This window comes from Pipra filicauda, unplaced genomic scaffold, assembly GCF_003945595.2.
Source record: "Pipra filicauda isolate LSUMZ 115617 unplaced genomic scaffold, ASM394559v2 scaffold161_size1661140_pilon, whole genome shotgun sequence".
Lineage (NCBI taxonomy): Eukaryota > Metazoa > Chordata > Aves > Passeriformes > Pipridae > Pipra > Pipra filicauda.
In genome coordinates this window covers 247,022-263,234 of record NW_024104118.1, presented here as the reverse complement: position 1 = coordinate 263,234, position 16,213 = coordinate 247,022, and the positions used below count along the sequence as shown (strand labels likewise).

At 48.1% G+C, this 16,213-nt stretch overlaps 1 protein-coding gene across 3 annotated transcripts in view; it reads right to left on the bottom strand.

Annotated features, from left to right (window-relative positions):
* The window catches only part of ARID3B (AT-rich interaction domain 3B), a 32,398-nt gene that overhangs the window by 15,388 nt on the left and 797 nt on the right, over positions 1-16,213 (bottom strand). For all 3 annotated transcript variants that reach the window (XM_039379250.1, XM_039379251.1, XM_027712153.2), the window contains exons 2-4: positions 13,085-13,764; positions 5,263-5,334; positions 3,558-3,630 (exon numbers count right to left, since the gene is read on the bottom strand). In XM_039379250.1, coding sequence (XP_039235184.1) covers positions 3,558-3,630; positions 5,263-5,334; positions 13,085-13,764 — 825 coding nt within the window. The remainder of the gene's footprint in view (positions 1-3,557; positions 3,631-5,262; positions 5,335-13,084; positions 13,765-16,213) is intronic.

Here is a 16,213-nt window from a genome sequence, read left to right as displayed (position 1 = left end):
AAAGAATCCATCAGTAAATGCTGCTGTCAATCCCCTGGATTTGTTGTATTTCCACATCCAAAATGCTCAGCCAGAGCATACAACAGCAGGAAAACATTAAAACCACACGGTCAGGCTTACAAAGCCCCTTCTATGTATGTACACATCAAGCACCAGAATGGTCAAGCCACCTGGGAAAACCTAGGTCACACAGGAACCTTGAACAGAATTAGTAGAGCTGTACAATTGCAGACATTTTATGAGGGTTTCACAAAGGCAGGACTTCAAATGAACAAAGCAGCTTCCCTGGAAAGGAGCCTTTCCTAATACACCACAGCACACGCTCAGAGCTCCTCCCCAGCAAAGCTCTTCTCTAGAGGAATGTCTTGCACAATCACTGATCCTTCCAGGGACGTAACAATCCCACTGCTCCAAAGTGGGAGATGCCAAAGCTGAGCTGAGTAAGTGAACTTGCCCATCTGGCTATAGACATTTCTGTAATAAAATTATTTCAGTTAATACAAAAGATGTGGGAACACAAGATACCCTGAGTTACTGGAAGGGACGCACTTAGGGCACTTACTAAACTGCTCCTGCCTGCAGTGTCTTCAGAGGCAGGTGGAACAAATCCAGCTTCCGTGCCTGTGATGCAACTCACTCCACAGTGCACTAACAGGGAATCCTCAGTCCGTGCCCTCATGCAGCAGGGTGTTAAAAATATATCCTGGAACGGTTTGGGTTGGAAGGGACCTTAAAGCCCATCTTGTTCCACCCCCTGCCATGGGCAGGGACACCTTCCACCAGCCCAGGTTGCTCCAAGGCCCGTCCAATCTGGCCTTGGACACTTCCAGGGACGGGGAAGCCACAGCTACTCTGGGCACCCTGTGCCAGGGCCTCAGCGCCAAATACAGCTCTGAAAACCAAACCTCAAGGCTCAGTGTGTCACAAGACAGCAGATGAGCAATGGAAATGGAGGGAAGGCACTGCTTAAGCTGTTTATCCCTTCTCAGTGCCAGGAAAGACAACCCTTGCTGTGAGACTGTGGGAGAAGTGAGGAAAGGGAAGGTGGAAGTGGGGATACATGTCCCAGCACTGCTTTGAAGCCAGTCCTGCACACCAATCAGCCATGCTCCCTCCTCTCCCCATCTGCCCCTTCAATCACAGCCATGGTGGGACTCATTCCCCTAAACACATCCAAGGAATAAAACACCCAACAAAGGAAGAGTTACAGCTTCCCTCTCATCTCCCTCTTCCATCATTATTGCTGCTGAAGGGCCATTTTATCACTTGCAGCTGCAGTCATTCAGCGACAACCTGCTGTGCTCAGAGGCAGAGGAGACCTGCACATTTGATCTGCATTAAGGCTGTTTCATGGCTTCCCATTTCGAGATACATTCCTAAAGCAGCACCAACAACCAAACCTTTTCATCCCTCCAGCTCCTTGGTAGCTCCTGTGAAATCTCTCATTTATCTTTCACATCGGGCTTGGTTTGGTTCAGCGTCAGTCTGTGATCTGTGCCCCAAATCCATCAGCCCCAAACAAGGGCTGGCGCTTCTCTGGCTCCTCCTGGACAGCAGCAAATCCCTGTTTTTACAGCAGCAATGTTTTTATTGGCAGAGCTGCTTTCCATCCCCTTCAGACACGAGGTGCAAATTAAGCAGCTCTTCACACGTACCAGCTAAGAAACACAGCACTTTGCTCTCAGGTGCAAGGAGCCCACATTGGAGCCAAATTTGGGGGGGCTTTCTCAGAACAAGGAAGCTGTTCAGCCTTGGGTTAGGATGTTTGTTGGCCCATAAAGCAAGGGGAGGAGAAATGAGGCCTGAATCCTTATCATTATTCCACGATAGCTTTGCTGCAAAGCTCTCAAAACAGGACACAGTGGCTATACCCACCTGCTTGCTAGAAAACCAAAACCCTGGGAAGAGCAGGAATGGGAAAAATAGACACACAGCTCCTAAAAAGATATGTCAAGTCAAAATATTTCTTCTGCAGGAAGACACAACAGCTCAGATTAAGGACAGAGGAGAAGCCACCTCCCATAGCTCAGCATATCCTGTCCAGTTCTCCCACCAACCTGAGGGAACTTGGCTCCCTGGAGTCCTTCTGCCCTTTTATTTTTGAGGTGCCCACGTAAAAAGCAGGCCCATAAGTGCCTTGTGTACCCTGAGTTCAAGCCAGTCCCCCAGAGCAGGGCCAAACCTTTCCAGGCCCTCTGGCAGAGGCTCTCAGCATCTCTCCCCCATGGGTGCAGAGCTCTTCTATTTCATTATCAGCCTACTGGCAAGCAGGAAAAACGAGGGAGTCTCCAGAAAACAAACACACTTGGAAATACCCAGCTGATTAAAAGCTAAACTCCTCCAGCAACCAGCTGGTGACCAGCTCAGCCCTGGCTCTGTGAACGTGTCAATTATAAATAATTAAAAGGGAATAGGAAGGAGACACTGAAGTATTAAGCAGATTTCTCTCCAGGCATCTGGAGGTTTTTGTTGCTGCCAATCACACCCTGCAGATTGTTGTCCTGTCTCTCAGTCACCAGCCCTTACCTGAACAAGGGAGCTCAGGTTAACATTTGCAAGGAAATTAATTAATCCTGGTTATGCCTCTGCACATGAAAGCCAAAAATATCAGCAAAAACCCCAGCTCTTAATTTTTAATAACTTGTAAGCATAACCTCAAATTGCTGGAGAGAAAAAAATCCACACAAGTCAGCTATGTGGTGGGTGAAATGGATGTAGATATGAAGAGCAATATTGGACAGCCCTCCCTCCACTTGTGATCCAGCCTCCTGGAGGGAGAGATCTGAAGATGCAGAGTTCAAAAGACAACTGGTACCCTTGGAGGGGTAAGAAGAGAGCACCACAAACGTTCAGAGAGGAATATTTTATACCATACCCCACATATAAATACATGTTAATTATGAACAGTTTGCAATGGGAAGTGAATTTTGATAACTAGGGGACAGAAAGAGTCTTGTGTGACATCCCAGAGACTTCACACAGCATCCCCACTCCTGTAGCAGGGAGAGATGCCAGTTGCTGACACCAAGGGGAGCAAGGGGAAGGAATATGAGCAAGTCTGCACTTCCACGCTCCATTGCACAGAATTCCTAACTGGAAAGCTGACACATTGGGAATCCACAGGAAAAGGTGGCTTGGTGTCCATTTTCCCAGTCCCCAGCTTGCATGTCACTGCAGTGACAGTGGCTGTGAAGGCATTCATACACGCCACTGAAATCAAACACGAGACATGTCAACTGAAAGGGAGACCAGAGAGTTCTCAGTGCTACTCAGCCTTGCTTCAAAAGTCCTCAGGGATTTGGGGACCTTCAGTGCGGGGACATCATCAGTTTTGGGTAGGAGGGTAAAGAAATAGTGCCTGTGGAATGAAGTTACCGGGCAGAAGATCTTTCCTACTGCACTCCTCATCTCCCAAGAGAAACATCTCAAGCCTCAGCTCTGCTCTTCCACCTGATCTGCCAGTTCAAGGCCTGGATTTGTTCTTTCAAACTCAGGAGGGAAGAATTCACTCCCCTGTCCTATTTTGCTCATTGAGTTCAAACAAATGCTCAACTCACCCCTCTTCTGCATGAAAATGAAGAGGTCATCCAGGAACTCTTTCCGCTCAGGATCACTATCCAGTTCATAGAGCTGGGGGGAAAACAAATAAAAATGAAGGTACAATCCACAATGAGAAAATAAAGTGATATTGGCTTCTTCTAGTGTGTGATCTGTGTTTGCACTGCCGGGGTGAAAGGAAACCTCAGGCAAAGAGGAAAAACAAGGAAAGATTCCTGAGCAACTTTGTGGCCAGGGCTGCAGTGACAATCTGAGGACCCTCACCATACCCTGCCTTGCTCAGCCCCTCAGTAACTCATCCAAGTACAGAGACTGACATCCCAAAGGGAAGAGGATTTCCAGAATCATTAAGCTTAGAAAAGACCTCCAAGATCATCAATTCCAACCTTCACCTCAGTTAACAGCACCACTAGCGAGCAGGGTTTGAAGCCACCTGGAGGAAAAGGGGACAGAAGCTATGAAGGCAGGTTGGAAAGGAAGAGGAGACAAGCAAAAGGAAGGTGACAGTGGTTTGGGGCAGATCAGTGGTACCTTTGTGGCACCAGAGAGGTAAAACCTCTCTGCAGTGCCTCCTAAACTCACAATTCCCTCCTCCAAGGATTGTCACATAAGTGCTAAACTCCAAGTGCCTTGAAGGAGGAGATGAAAGAATAGAGCTTTCTTATAGCTACTAGTGCCTGTAAGGGAAGGCTCCTCTAAACAAACCAAAAGCCTTCAAAAATATCAGGAACCACCCTAGAATCGAGTTGCTGCAGAAATAATTTTTACCAAAAGGCTTAAAACCTCCAAGCAATTAAAATAAAGTTCCATAGACACTGTATTCCAAAAGAGAGAACTATATGTGAGCATTATCCCCTCATTTTTCAGAAGGGGCAGACACGAGTGTCATCTTACAACCACTTCTGGAATAGAAAAAAATCTAATTTCCACCTATCAAGAACCCTGTGAGGCCAAAAAGCGACAGTCTGGAAGGGCTGAAGTGAGGCTCTGAGATCCAGGGGGATACAGAACAAGACAGAAGACAAAGCTGTACATGAAGAATTTAATTCCTTCTCTTGTTTGCATCGAGGAACAACCCTGCAACACCCCAGGGAATTTTTTTTTCCTGGTTGTAGCTACTCTCGTGGAGCAGCTCGATGGAAAAGCAAAGATTCCTTGGGAAATACATATTTCAGCCTCCCCGTAGGTGCTGCAAGCTACTTGGTATTCATCTAGTCCAAAGAAGAGGGGGGGCTTTTTGGGCTCATTTCCTGGGAAGCTCTCCTTTCCCACCCAGCTCTGGGAAGAAAACACCCCGGTGTGTTTGCAGAACAATTATCTGCCCCAGCAGAAAGGGCCAGCTCAGTTTAAAATGAATTCCTGCAGCTGATGTGACACACAGATGCCACATGCAAATCTATGAGCACAGGACTAAGCAGCTTTTAGAAACGAAATATTCTCCTTTCAGATGGAGAGAGCACGGACTAAAATTTTAGAAGTCAAAAGCCTGGTTATTAATTCTTAGTTCAAGCTACAATCCAGTGAGTAAAGGCAACAAAATAGCTCAAAATAGCAGGTTTGTAGGCAGAGCTGCAGGACAAAACATCCTTCTTACAAATTCACCATAGAGCAACAGTGAGGGCTCTGTGGTCACCCCCCGTCATGGATCAGGGGAAGAATTCCCAGAAGTTCCCCCTTCCTTGAAATCCTCATGATCAGACTGACCTTGGCAAAGTCTCGTGAGATTTCTCTTCCTCGGCATCCATCACCATCATCACTCCAGGTCACGCTGCCATTCTAGGGAGAGAGAGAAAAGAAAAGGATGAAAGGATTCCCAGGGAATTTGTGGACAATCCCGGAAAGCTACCAATGTGTATTTTGGGGCACAAAAACGTGCAAAAGCAGCTGCTGGCTTAGACCAAGATGACGAGAAAGAAGGGGAGCATTCGTGTATTTGTCACAGCCTGTTTTCCTGGGATCTCTGACACTCACACAAAATGGGAAGTGGCATTTTGCCTTCCAGGCAGCTGCTGAAGGTAAGGCAAGTTTTCCAGCTCTAAGGCTTTTTTTCCCCTCCACAGAAATTATCTCCGAAGTGTTGTCTTGACGCCAGGAAAACCTTTCTAGAGGGAAGTCCTCAACACCTCCAACAGCCACGTTCCTTCATCTCCTAAAGAGAAGGATATTAACTCCCCTCTAGCAGGTGCTCTGCTGTAATGAAGTCCAACACCTAGAGAGATGCTGCTTTTGCTCCCCCTGTCCATCTTTTTTCCCAGAACTCCCCTGGCATCCTTCCTTTCTGTTCTCCTCATGACACTCAACACACTTGGAAAAGCCCTGCTACCCTCCCCCATGCTTGCCTACAAACCTACGACCAGAAAGAGGGAAATAATCCCTCTGGAAAGCTGCTTGCCAAGCCAGGACCCTTACTCCTGGAAGGATGTGGATTTTCCCCACAGAAATGGAAAGCTCAGCTTTGCTGGATTAAGGTTCATTCTTAGACATTAAAAGGATTAGTCTAGTTAGGCCTATTCCACTCGGTAAATCATCATTCTGGAATGACCACCAAGGGCTGGAAACCAGCATGGCAGCACCAGGACGATGGTGAAATATGGCCAAGCATCTTTACACCATCAACTCCATAAAGCTCCAGTGCAGCAGTTCCTGCAGAGCCACTCAAGGAAAGAGAAGAGCCAGATCCACCTGGCAAGGCAGGCTCGACTGCCCTGTCCTGATAAACACCAGGACAGAAAAGACAGCATGAGGTTTCAGCACCCCCAAAAACCACCCCATGGGAACTAGGGAGGTGCTCAGATATCCAAAATCTTGGAGTCATCTGGCTGTGACATACACATTGAATTACAAAGATGAATAGCTCTTGTCAAGGCCAGGCAAAGCTCCGTTTCCCCCTTTCAAACACACTGCAGTGAGCTGCCCTAATGCCTGCTGATTTAGTTTGAGCCAGTAATTCCTGCTGGAAAGTCAATTATCCAGTGAGTCCCATCAGCTGAAAGATATTTAATGGGGGATTATTGCCACTTCTGTTATGTCAGCTGTTTATTACAGCAGATCAATTCCCAGCCCTCTCTCTGTAGGAAGATATCTGAAGACTGGTTTTGTTCACAGGAGGATTCATCATGTGTCCTTTCTCCTGGAGTCTCTCTCTCCAGCAGAGATTAAAACCACAGGTTTTTGGCTAATTATGGAAACATTCAGCTGCTCCTAAAACCCCACTGACTGTTAACTTGGATCAAACCTAAGAAAACACTCAGAATAAGACACAGTGGAAGAGAAAGGAGGAGGCAGCAGATATTTCCCATCCTCAACTTTACACACTCCAAGGCAAAAGGGTTTGCAAAGGTGTTCAGTTTTCTGACCCTTTTCTTTGGCTGTTTCCTTCCCAAGTTTGGATTTGGCTATAGATCTAGACAGCAAAACTGCTTGTGGTGTTAAAATAGGTGCTCCAAGAAGCAAACCACTTGCTTCCATAGGGAATTCTTGGTCGAGAGCTTATTCCGCTACGTTTGAGGACAGGGACAAGAAAGAAGTGGGCTTAAAGGAGATAATTTGCTCCTGCCAGTGGGTTTCAACTCAGTATAATTTCCAGGAATAAAACTTTTAAAGGGCTTAAAGACTCTTCAGAAGTTAAAAAGTTAAACAGAACAAGTTTTACTGGTTCTCTATGAAGAAAAAGTGTAATTAGAAGAGAATGACAAGGTTTGCTACAGAGAGTAAGTAGAATATATGCACCCTACTTCCCACAGCTCCATCCTGAGATTCTGGAGAGCACAGGAGCAATGCTCCCCCACACCTCGTTGAAGAAAAGGAGCTTAAAGTGAGCTGAAGCCATCAGTGTTTGGCCATATGTCCAGAAAATCAGGAGAGATGGATATCACCTGGCATGACACGGAGTGATCCAACGTGAGGGACAGTATTAGCATTTCCTCCTGTAGTAGCTGGAAGGGTTTAAAGCCAGCTTCCAATTCCCACATTAAGCTATCAGAGGAGATAAGGAGAGGGTTGCTCACCCACCTCAGTGCAAGGGTGGGCTGTGGAAATGTGGGGAGAGAGCACAGGTTTGGTTTGGGGAGCAGAGCTGGCAAAGCCTCAGGCTAGCACAGAATGTCAGCTCAGCAACAGGAATAAAGATGTGTTTATCCAGAGAACAGAGCACAAGCGCCAACAGGCCCTTCTTTCCCAGGCCTCAGCTTGGATCTGGAGGGACTATTCCACTCACCAAAACCTTTGGGGCTGTGCCAATGCTACAACCAGAGACACCGAATATCGGCAGTGGTTCAAACGGCAACTTGAGCACAGCTGGGACAGGTAAATCACTAAAGAGCTCCAGAGGTGTTCCAAACGCAGAATAAGCTCCATTCTGCCCAGCAAGAGAGCTCAGCAGGAGCTTTGGATCAAGCTTCCTTTCCATTCCTGCTTGGAAAACAAAAAGTTACCCTATGCTGAGCAGCCTCCTCCGTAGGAACGGCAGGAACCTGAGAAATCAATATATTCTCACAAGTCATTAAAAGACCTTTGTATAAGCCAGGCAATAGTGGCAGGAAGGAAAAAACACTGCTCAGAGAGGCAGATAATTCCCTGAGGAGACTCCTGCCTCTCCCCCCACCCAAATCCAGGGAATTTGCTGATGTTTGACAAACAGCCCTTGCACTACCACGGCCCAGAATTTCCCTGGTTTCTCACAGAAGAAGGTGGTAGAGGTGGCACTGGACGTGCTCAAACCCCTGATGCAAAGGCTAAGAGGGAGGGCAGAGGTGTTGGGAAGGGTTGGCCAGCTTCCCAAGCTGCTGGCAGAGCCACAGAGTCTTCCCCGTGCCACAGACACCTCAGAGGCCACCAGAGCACCCTGGGCCGCCCCCTCCCCAAGAGGCTGCAGGCCTGGCTTCAGGAGCAATTATATCTGCACCTATTTTAGGATTACTCCCTAACCACCTGGAATATCTTATTAGAGGGAAGCTCAGATGTCCAGAGCAATTTTGGTTTCCAATCCCACATTCAAGACCCAGAGTTAATCCTGAATTGCCGAGCAGACAGGAGATGACAAACACTGCCCTGCCTCGCCCAGCCCATTCTTTGGAGGACAAAACCCTTCCAAACAAGAGGAATAAAAACTTCTGGCATGAAACTCGAACTCCTTCTGCACCTCCTCGCTACAGGGCTTCAGTTTGGACAGAGGCTTTAGGCCAGGAATCTGCCGAAATATCCACTTAGGGGCGAGGCTGAACATTGCAGAGAACAAGAAAACCCCTCCCCTACCCCATGGGTTGACTGAAAGCACCGAGTCAATGGAAAGGTACAGGGGCAGCAATTTCAGGATTATCAGAGAATCCACAGAAATTCCTTTTGTGGGTAGAGTTAAGCCTTAGGAAGTGAAACAGATGCTATTATAAAGAAAACTGTTGTACTACAAAACGCCGATAAGATCAGGGCTGCTGCCCTGAGCTGCAAGTTCTCAAGCACAGGGAGCCAAGTTATAATTACTGCCTGCACAAGCTCTGCTGGAATTGGAATCAACCCTTCCCAGCTTTACTAATAACAGAGCTCAATTCAACATCCACGAGCTTCAAAGACGGGCTTTGAAAACATTTTAGTGATTTCAGGAATGGCAGGGAGGATGGGGAAGGAAAGAAAAGGAATGGGCTGAAGTTAAACTGATTAATTGCCTTTTTTTATTAAGTTTCGTTCGTGTGTTCCCATGACCTGGCAACTGTGGCACCAACACAATTCTCTGCCAAACAGGAATCTGCTTCTTCATCCTTAAGGAAAAGTTGGACTCTCTGTGAATGACTCCTATTCACAAATACTCAGAGGAATCATCTAAAACCTAAGTGACAAGAAGATTTGTTCAGTGCTGTATGGGGTGGGAAGAGAAATTCTCACTGCCACACTGAGAGTCACTTATTTACCCTGAAGTGAGAAAAACACAAGTGCAAGAAAACCACACATTCCAGCTCTTACCACCTCCTGTCTCCAGCATCAGCTTCAATTCCTACAAATTGCCACTGAAGGAGATGAGCTGCCACTATTCCTATAGATAAGTTTAGCACCTGAATAAATCCTAAAATGAGCCATATCTTCCTCAGGATATAAATGAGCTCACTTTCCTGCCTCCAGATCCAGCACAGCCACTGCAATATAACACACCCATGGAATTGTTTCTGGAGATGAAGACCTGAGTCTAAATCATGAATTTCAAGAGAAGCAGCAACTGGTGATTTAAGAATTCAGATCTGTCCTTACAGCAAAAGAGAAACCAAATATTTAATACCAGCTATGCATGAAGAATCTCCTCCCAGTACATCATAAAAGGAAAAATACCCAGTGACACACAAAGGAAGCTAAAAATCCAACCCTGAGTCGGGCCCAGGATATCTGAAATAACCACAAGGCAAAAAGCACAGTGTGAAATGCCACTTTTTTATTCCTGGGACCTTCCCCTGCCTGCATTAACGAGTATCTCCTGAGCAATACCTCCACACACACCACTTGAGGCACATACTTAAGGTTATGGAATCCCAGCCACTCATTCCTGAACCCTGGAGCAAAAGCACGGTAATTATTTTAAGCTGACTTATCTTAATAAACACCGTGACCTTTGTAAAAGTTAGGTCAGGATTTTCAGGAGTGACTGGTGATTTCTGAGAATCTACTGTGAGACATCCCCGAAAACCAGACCACGAACCACTCCCTGGAAGTCTGTTGGCTGCTTTGTGGACACTTCCCTTGCTGCATGGAAGAAGGCCTGGAAACCCTGGCTTTATTTTTACGTTCCACGCAGGAATGTGTGTGCTGTAGTTACAGCCTGACAACACTGCTCGGGTGGGAAAGGAGCCGGCAGCACCAAGCCAGTGGCTGTGCTCCTGTCTCTCCCACACGGCTCTTCCAGGAAACCAGAGGGATCGCCGAGCAATGTGAGCACCCACACCCAACCATCCACCAAAACCAACATTTGCACCTGTGGAATTAAACCCTCATTTTTCTTCCAAGACAGGCAGCACCCAACACCCTTTTCCAGCAAGGCTGAGGGAGCCGTGATGGATTTCAGGGGATTCCAGCAAGTCAGAGGAGCGAGCGGAGCACACTCCCCCCAGCTATTCTTTCAGGACTGCAATTCCCTGACAAGCACCTCCACTCCCTTGTTGTTCTGTGCTGACAAGGTTCCCACCGCCCCCGTGCCATAAGCTGAGCCAGCTCTTTTGTCTGCTGGCTTGTCCTACAATTATTTACTTGGCTGTCCGGGACTGAACACAAGTGGCTTCATTTTCCTGGTTGCTTCCATCTCCATGTCACAGCTGTTACAGGCAATCTTAGCCTTACACTTCCAAGGGACATTTTTCTCCAAGGCATGGCTTTCAGAAGAACAAGCCACACTTGAAAGGAAGAAATAAAGTGACTTTTCCTCACTTTTTCACAGGCACCAGCCTGGGAATTATGCATCCTGGGAATACCACCAGAGGTGGGAGTAGGACTGGTGATTAGCCTCCAGCAAAACTGAAGCTGGAAAAAAGACTAGTTCAGGAATCTTTTGGAAGCAAACTGGAGAACAGAGGCACTTCTGTGTTTTATTCTAGGTTTTCTGCCCAACACAACCAATTTAGACAAAGAGCAAAGATAAAATCCAAGTATCTTTAAAATATGCCTTGGGAATTGAAAATATCAAGCAAGGCAGCGTGACTGTTGAGCTTTAAGAGGCCAGTCCACAGTTCCTCCACACAACTCTCCCCCTTTCCTGCCATGCCAGTCACCCCAGTTTATTCCCCACACATCCCCTGCTCCCCAGCTCTAAACTGGGATTCAGCAGTTCAGGTTTTCCTGCCTGGAATGCAGACTCCGCTGGGGAGTGCAAACAAGCTGATATGCAGCATTTGCCCTGCCCAAGGGGAATATTCTGCACCAGCATCACCAATACTGGGCACTTCGACTGGCCTTGTGGGCACAACACCCCACCTTAACCACACCATTCACCAGCACAACTATGGATCTAAGGCACTCCATCTCCAGTGGCTGTGCCAGGAGACAATATTTTGGGATAATGTGAACCTGCCCACTCCTTGCCATGCTTTCCCACCATCCAGAACTGCTGTAGCACAGCACACCCGTGCTGTTCCTTTATAATCCGCTCCTTAACTCGATGTCCATGAATTCCTCCGATTCCTTCCTTTCCTGTCTGCCTCCCCAGCAGTAAATCAGATTAACACAGCAGTAAGAGTTTTTCTTTTAAGTTTTTCCTGGTGAAGATTTGTGCACTTTAGCTCCCAGAATAAACTGGCCTGAAACCAGCCTAAGCTGTGACCTCCTCCCGAAATACTGGATCAGTGCAGGGGCGGGCCAAAGGACTGGAGCAGCATTAGTGCACAGTATGCCAATTGTAGAATAGTGTTTTATTTCTCTTTTTTTATTACTCCACATCAGCTAAGACCAGCTTTGGCTGGTCTTGTGGTCATTTGCCTTCCCAGGACCACCAGTAAGATCTGCAGGGCTCTCACAAGAGAAGCAAGAAGCACCAGCTGAGCAAGAAATAAAACCAACCACAGACTCATGCCAAGGTTATTTGGCTTTTTTAAGAAAGTGATCTGTTAACACTGGAGCCCTGCCTCCTGTTCTCCACCCAGAGCCCTGAAAGAGGAAGTTTACACCACTCCCATCCAGTAAATTCTGAAGCAATGGCCCCTTGACCAACAAACCCACCTCCTTTCCCTACAACAGCTTGAGCAACTCTCTTTTCTCAACCCAACCCCTCTTGTGAAGCAAACACAGAGAAAAAACAGCAGTAACTGGTTGCCTGCTGCATCCCCTGCAAGTTTTATAGCACCACCAGCGCCACTGTCATTCAGTTGGCAACTCTGAGGAGTTCCTGCCACGTGCACTAGTGTAGGAACACCCAACTGGTTTGCAGGAATAGCCAGGTAGGAAGACCACAGTAATCCACTGAAATACCCACTTACAACACAGAAAATAATTCCATGATCCTCTGGCATTTATCTACAAGTAGTAGTAATTCTTTAGTCAAACACAGAATTAACCTCCTACCAAGCAGCAGCAAGTTGGCTTCTTTCTACCTTCCCACTCAGGAAACATAAAGTGGGTCTGACTCCCAGGATCAGTGGCAGGACATTCTTCCCTGCCTGCCCACACTACCACCCAGAAATCCAAAGTTCCAGCATCCCAGAGGTCTGACACGAAGGGGTTGTAGATGTCAAATGAGAAATAACTCGAGTGAGATGTTGGCAGGCAAGTGCCTGCACCAAAAATGAATACACCACCAGGCTGTTCCATTTGGATTACCCCACAAATCCCTCCCTACAAAGGTTCTCACAGGCTGGGGGGTTCCTCTATCCCAAGCTGGAAATCAGTAAAGCAAAGTTCTTGTGGAATCTCTTTATAAAAGAATAAACCCGGAAGAGCACACCAAGGAAGCACTGCCCTCCAAAGTGCTTCCAAGTGCTTGTAGCAGGACACTGGGCTAAAAAAAAATCGTCAGGCTGACCGAATACGGTCATTTTTAGGAGGAAGGAATGTTAGCACTGACCTGTTTGAGCTGCTCGTCCAAGCGCCAGTTCGGGCGTCCCGCCGGGGACCCGGAATGCAGCTGCTTAGTAGTGTCTTTACCCTGTTCTTCTTTGCCCTGCTGCCCCCCCCGCTGGTGCCCTGGAGCCGGGAGAGGATTAGAGGTAGAGGCCACTCTTTGGTTGGGATGGGCAACTTTGGGAGCACGAAAATACTTCAGAGCAGAGCAGCTTTCCTTCCCTGTCACGTCAGCGCCATCCAGCTCGCTGCCTTCCAAACCGCCTTCTTCCTCCTCCTCCTCGTCATCTTCCTCTTCTTCCTCCTCCTCCTCCTCTTCCTCCTCCTCCTCGTCAGGCTCAGAATTCATGCTGCTCTGATCGAAAGCCCGGGCGGCTCCCGGCGGAGGTGTGGCTCTGGCCAGGAGGGCGCCGGGCGATGCGGCCGGAGCGCGGCCGGACGCGGCCAGGACGGCGCGTTGCACCGCCAGCTGCTGCGGGAACGGCACCTGCGCCTCCCGCAGCTGCCGCTCCCGCCGCTCCCGGGAATCCATCTGCACGGCCGGCTGCTGCTGCTGCTGCTTCTGCAGCTGCTCCACCACAGCTTCCAGCTTCATCCCGCAGTTCGCATGGCTGGGAAAAGAGGGGGGCGGCTCCGGCTTTATCCGGCAGGGTTCAAGCCCCGACCTTGGGAGACGGGTAGAATCTGAGAGAGAGACAAATATTTGTCCGTATGAATATAAAATGCTTTCATCTTTTCCCCAGGAAGAGGATAAATAGAGTGCAAAGCCAGTGCTCTTTCCTGTGCAGGAGACCGTGAAACAATCAGCTCCATGTTTAACAGCCTCGGGCTCCAACTTGCATTCAATTTTCAGACTGTTTAATTGTATTTTCGAGCCGAACACATTTGCCGGGACCTCACCCTCCTATACCCCAAAGACACCATCTGAAATGCCTTTGTCCATGGGCCCAGTCACAATCCTTCCATGCTTCCTAAATAATTACTTTTGAAAGGTTAGGTGCAGGGTTTGGTGCTCCTAAAATGCTACCATAAAAGGAGATAGCCGGGATGATAAGCTTTGATCATATTTATATCAAAAACCAGGCAGGAATCTGTTGCACACCTTTATTGCTAAATTCTCCTGTGCTTTCATTGCATTACAAAATCCTTGACATTTTATACTTTCTTTATATCTCTTTATATCTTTCTTTTAAAAATTAAATTTATTTAAGCATTATTTTTTCCCAAGGAGATGGAGACGAGACTACAGCAAAGACCGCGGAGCAGCAAGCAACTCCTGCCTCTGGATCCTGGAGTTTCAAGGCCCATCCATGTCCTCCCTTCAATTTTCCCAGCCTAAGGACCCAAGAGCTTTCCCAGCTCTCCATTTTGACCTGCTGAGCCAGCACTTGAGCAAAGACCAACAGAACAGACCACAGCTGGAAACACAGCTCTGGATAAATCCTGGAAAGACAACTGCGCCGTTAATCCCCGACCGTTAAAATGACCGTGTGTATTTTGGACTTTGTGTCACCAACAGGCCCTGCTGACAAAGACTGCTCTCCTCGGGGTGAAAAGATGATTAAACAGATCCCACTTGCTGCCCTTCAAGGTTCATTGATATCAAAATACAGCCAGCTTGGAGAAACAAAGGAAAAGCCAACTACAAACAAGCTCCAATCTCCTGCCACCTCCCACTACCCTGTTTACAGCCAGCACGGGGCTACTCAAGCCACACAATGCAAGAAAGAGATTATTTTGCTAAAAAAATGTTTCAAAGCAGGCACAATTCTGCTCTAAAGCAACTAATAATCTACCAGACAGCAGTTTCCAAAGTGAAAGACAACTTCCAGCATCCCTAGATGGTCAGACAGCATCTCTTGTACTAAGTGCTATGTGCCTAACTCATTTGTCTCTCTCTCTCTCTTCTCTAAATAATCATGCCAAATTCATTTTTCCCTGTGCAAACTCTTCACTAAGTAACAATGAAAATTAAAAGCCTGGCAGGTGCAGTTGCATTTTTACCTGGCGTGGCTTCAGCTTGCAAGTGCAACACCATCAGGTGGATTAGTATGTCAGGAGCAATACCCTGCACTACCTGGCAGCTGGGAAGAGCCCGGGACTCCCCGGGAAGGCACAACGCACCATCTGTCCTGGCTCCACACGAGAGCTGGTGTGGGTGTTGCAACAGCCACCACAAAGCAGCACAGGAACCCCCAGCCCACACCTCGGTGGGCATTGTGGCACCCAAGGTGTCACCCGCCCTGCCCGGGGGACACTCGGCAGGGCAGGCACCGGGACACTGGGAGCACCTCAGGGACCTGGAGGGTAATAAATGACCTGAGACTCGCAGAGCAAACACACCTCAGGGGCAGCGGCAACACCCAGGAATGCGGCGCCCGCGTTTCCTGGAGCTCAGGTACAACGGCGGGACAGGGCACGGCAGGGCTGGTGCTGGGCTGCATCACTGCCTCACACAGTCACAGAATCAGCTGGGTTGGAAAGGACCTCCGAGATCATCAAGTCCAACCCTTGATCCAACCCCGCCGTGGTTCCCAGACCGTGGCACTGATGCCACATCCAGTGTCATCTTAAAAACCTCCGGGGATGGAGAATCCACCATTTCCCTGGGCAGCCCATTCCAATGGCTGATCACTCTCTCTGTAAAAAATTTCTTCCTAATATCCAACCTAAACCTCCCCTGGCACAGCTTAAGACCGTGCCCTCTTGTCCTACTGCTGGTTGCCTGGGAGAAGAAACTGATCCCCACCTGGCTACAACCTCCTGTCAGGGAGTTGTAGAGAGTGAGGAGCTCTCTCCTGAGCCTCCTCTTTTCCAGGCTAAATCCTCCCAAGAGGGGTGGATTTGAGGTACAGCAAATATGCCCTCGGCAACTATCACCGTTGTGCTGGACAGACAGCAAGTTTGCAGCCAGTTTTACATCAAGAAGGAGGTGGTTTGCTCACAGAAAACAGTTAAACCATAATTTCAGGACGGGATTTGAGGTGACAGCTTGGAGTTGGGGCTCAAATCATTAAACCATTCCAGGTTTTAAGAGCCTGAGCATGGATATTCCCTTCCTTCTTGTGTCTCTGCCTTGACTTTGGTGTCTCCCCTTTACTTTCTGTGTCCCTCCCTCAGCTCTTGTGCCTCT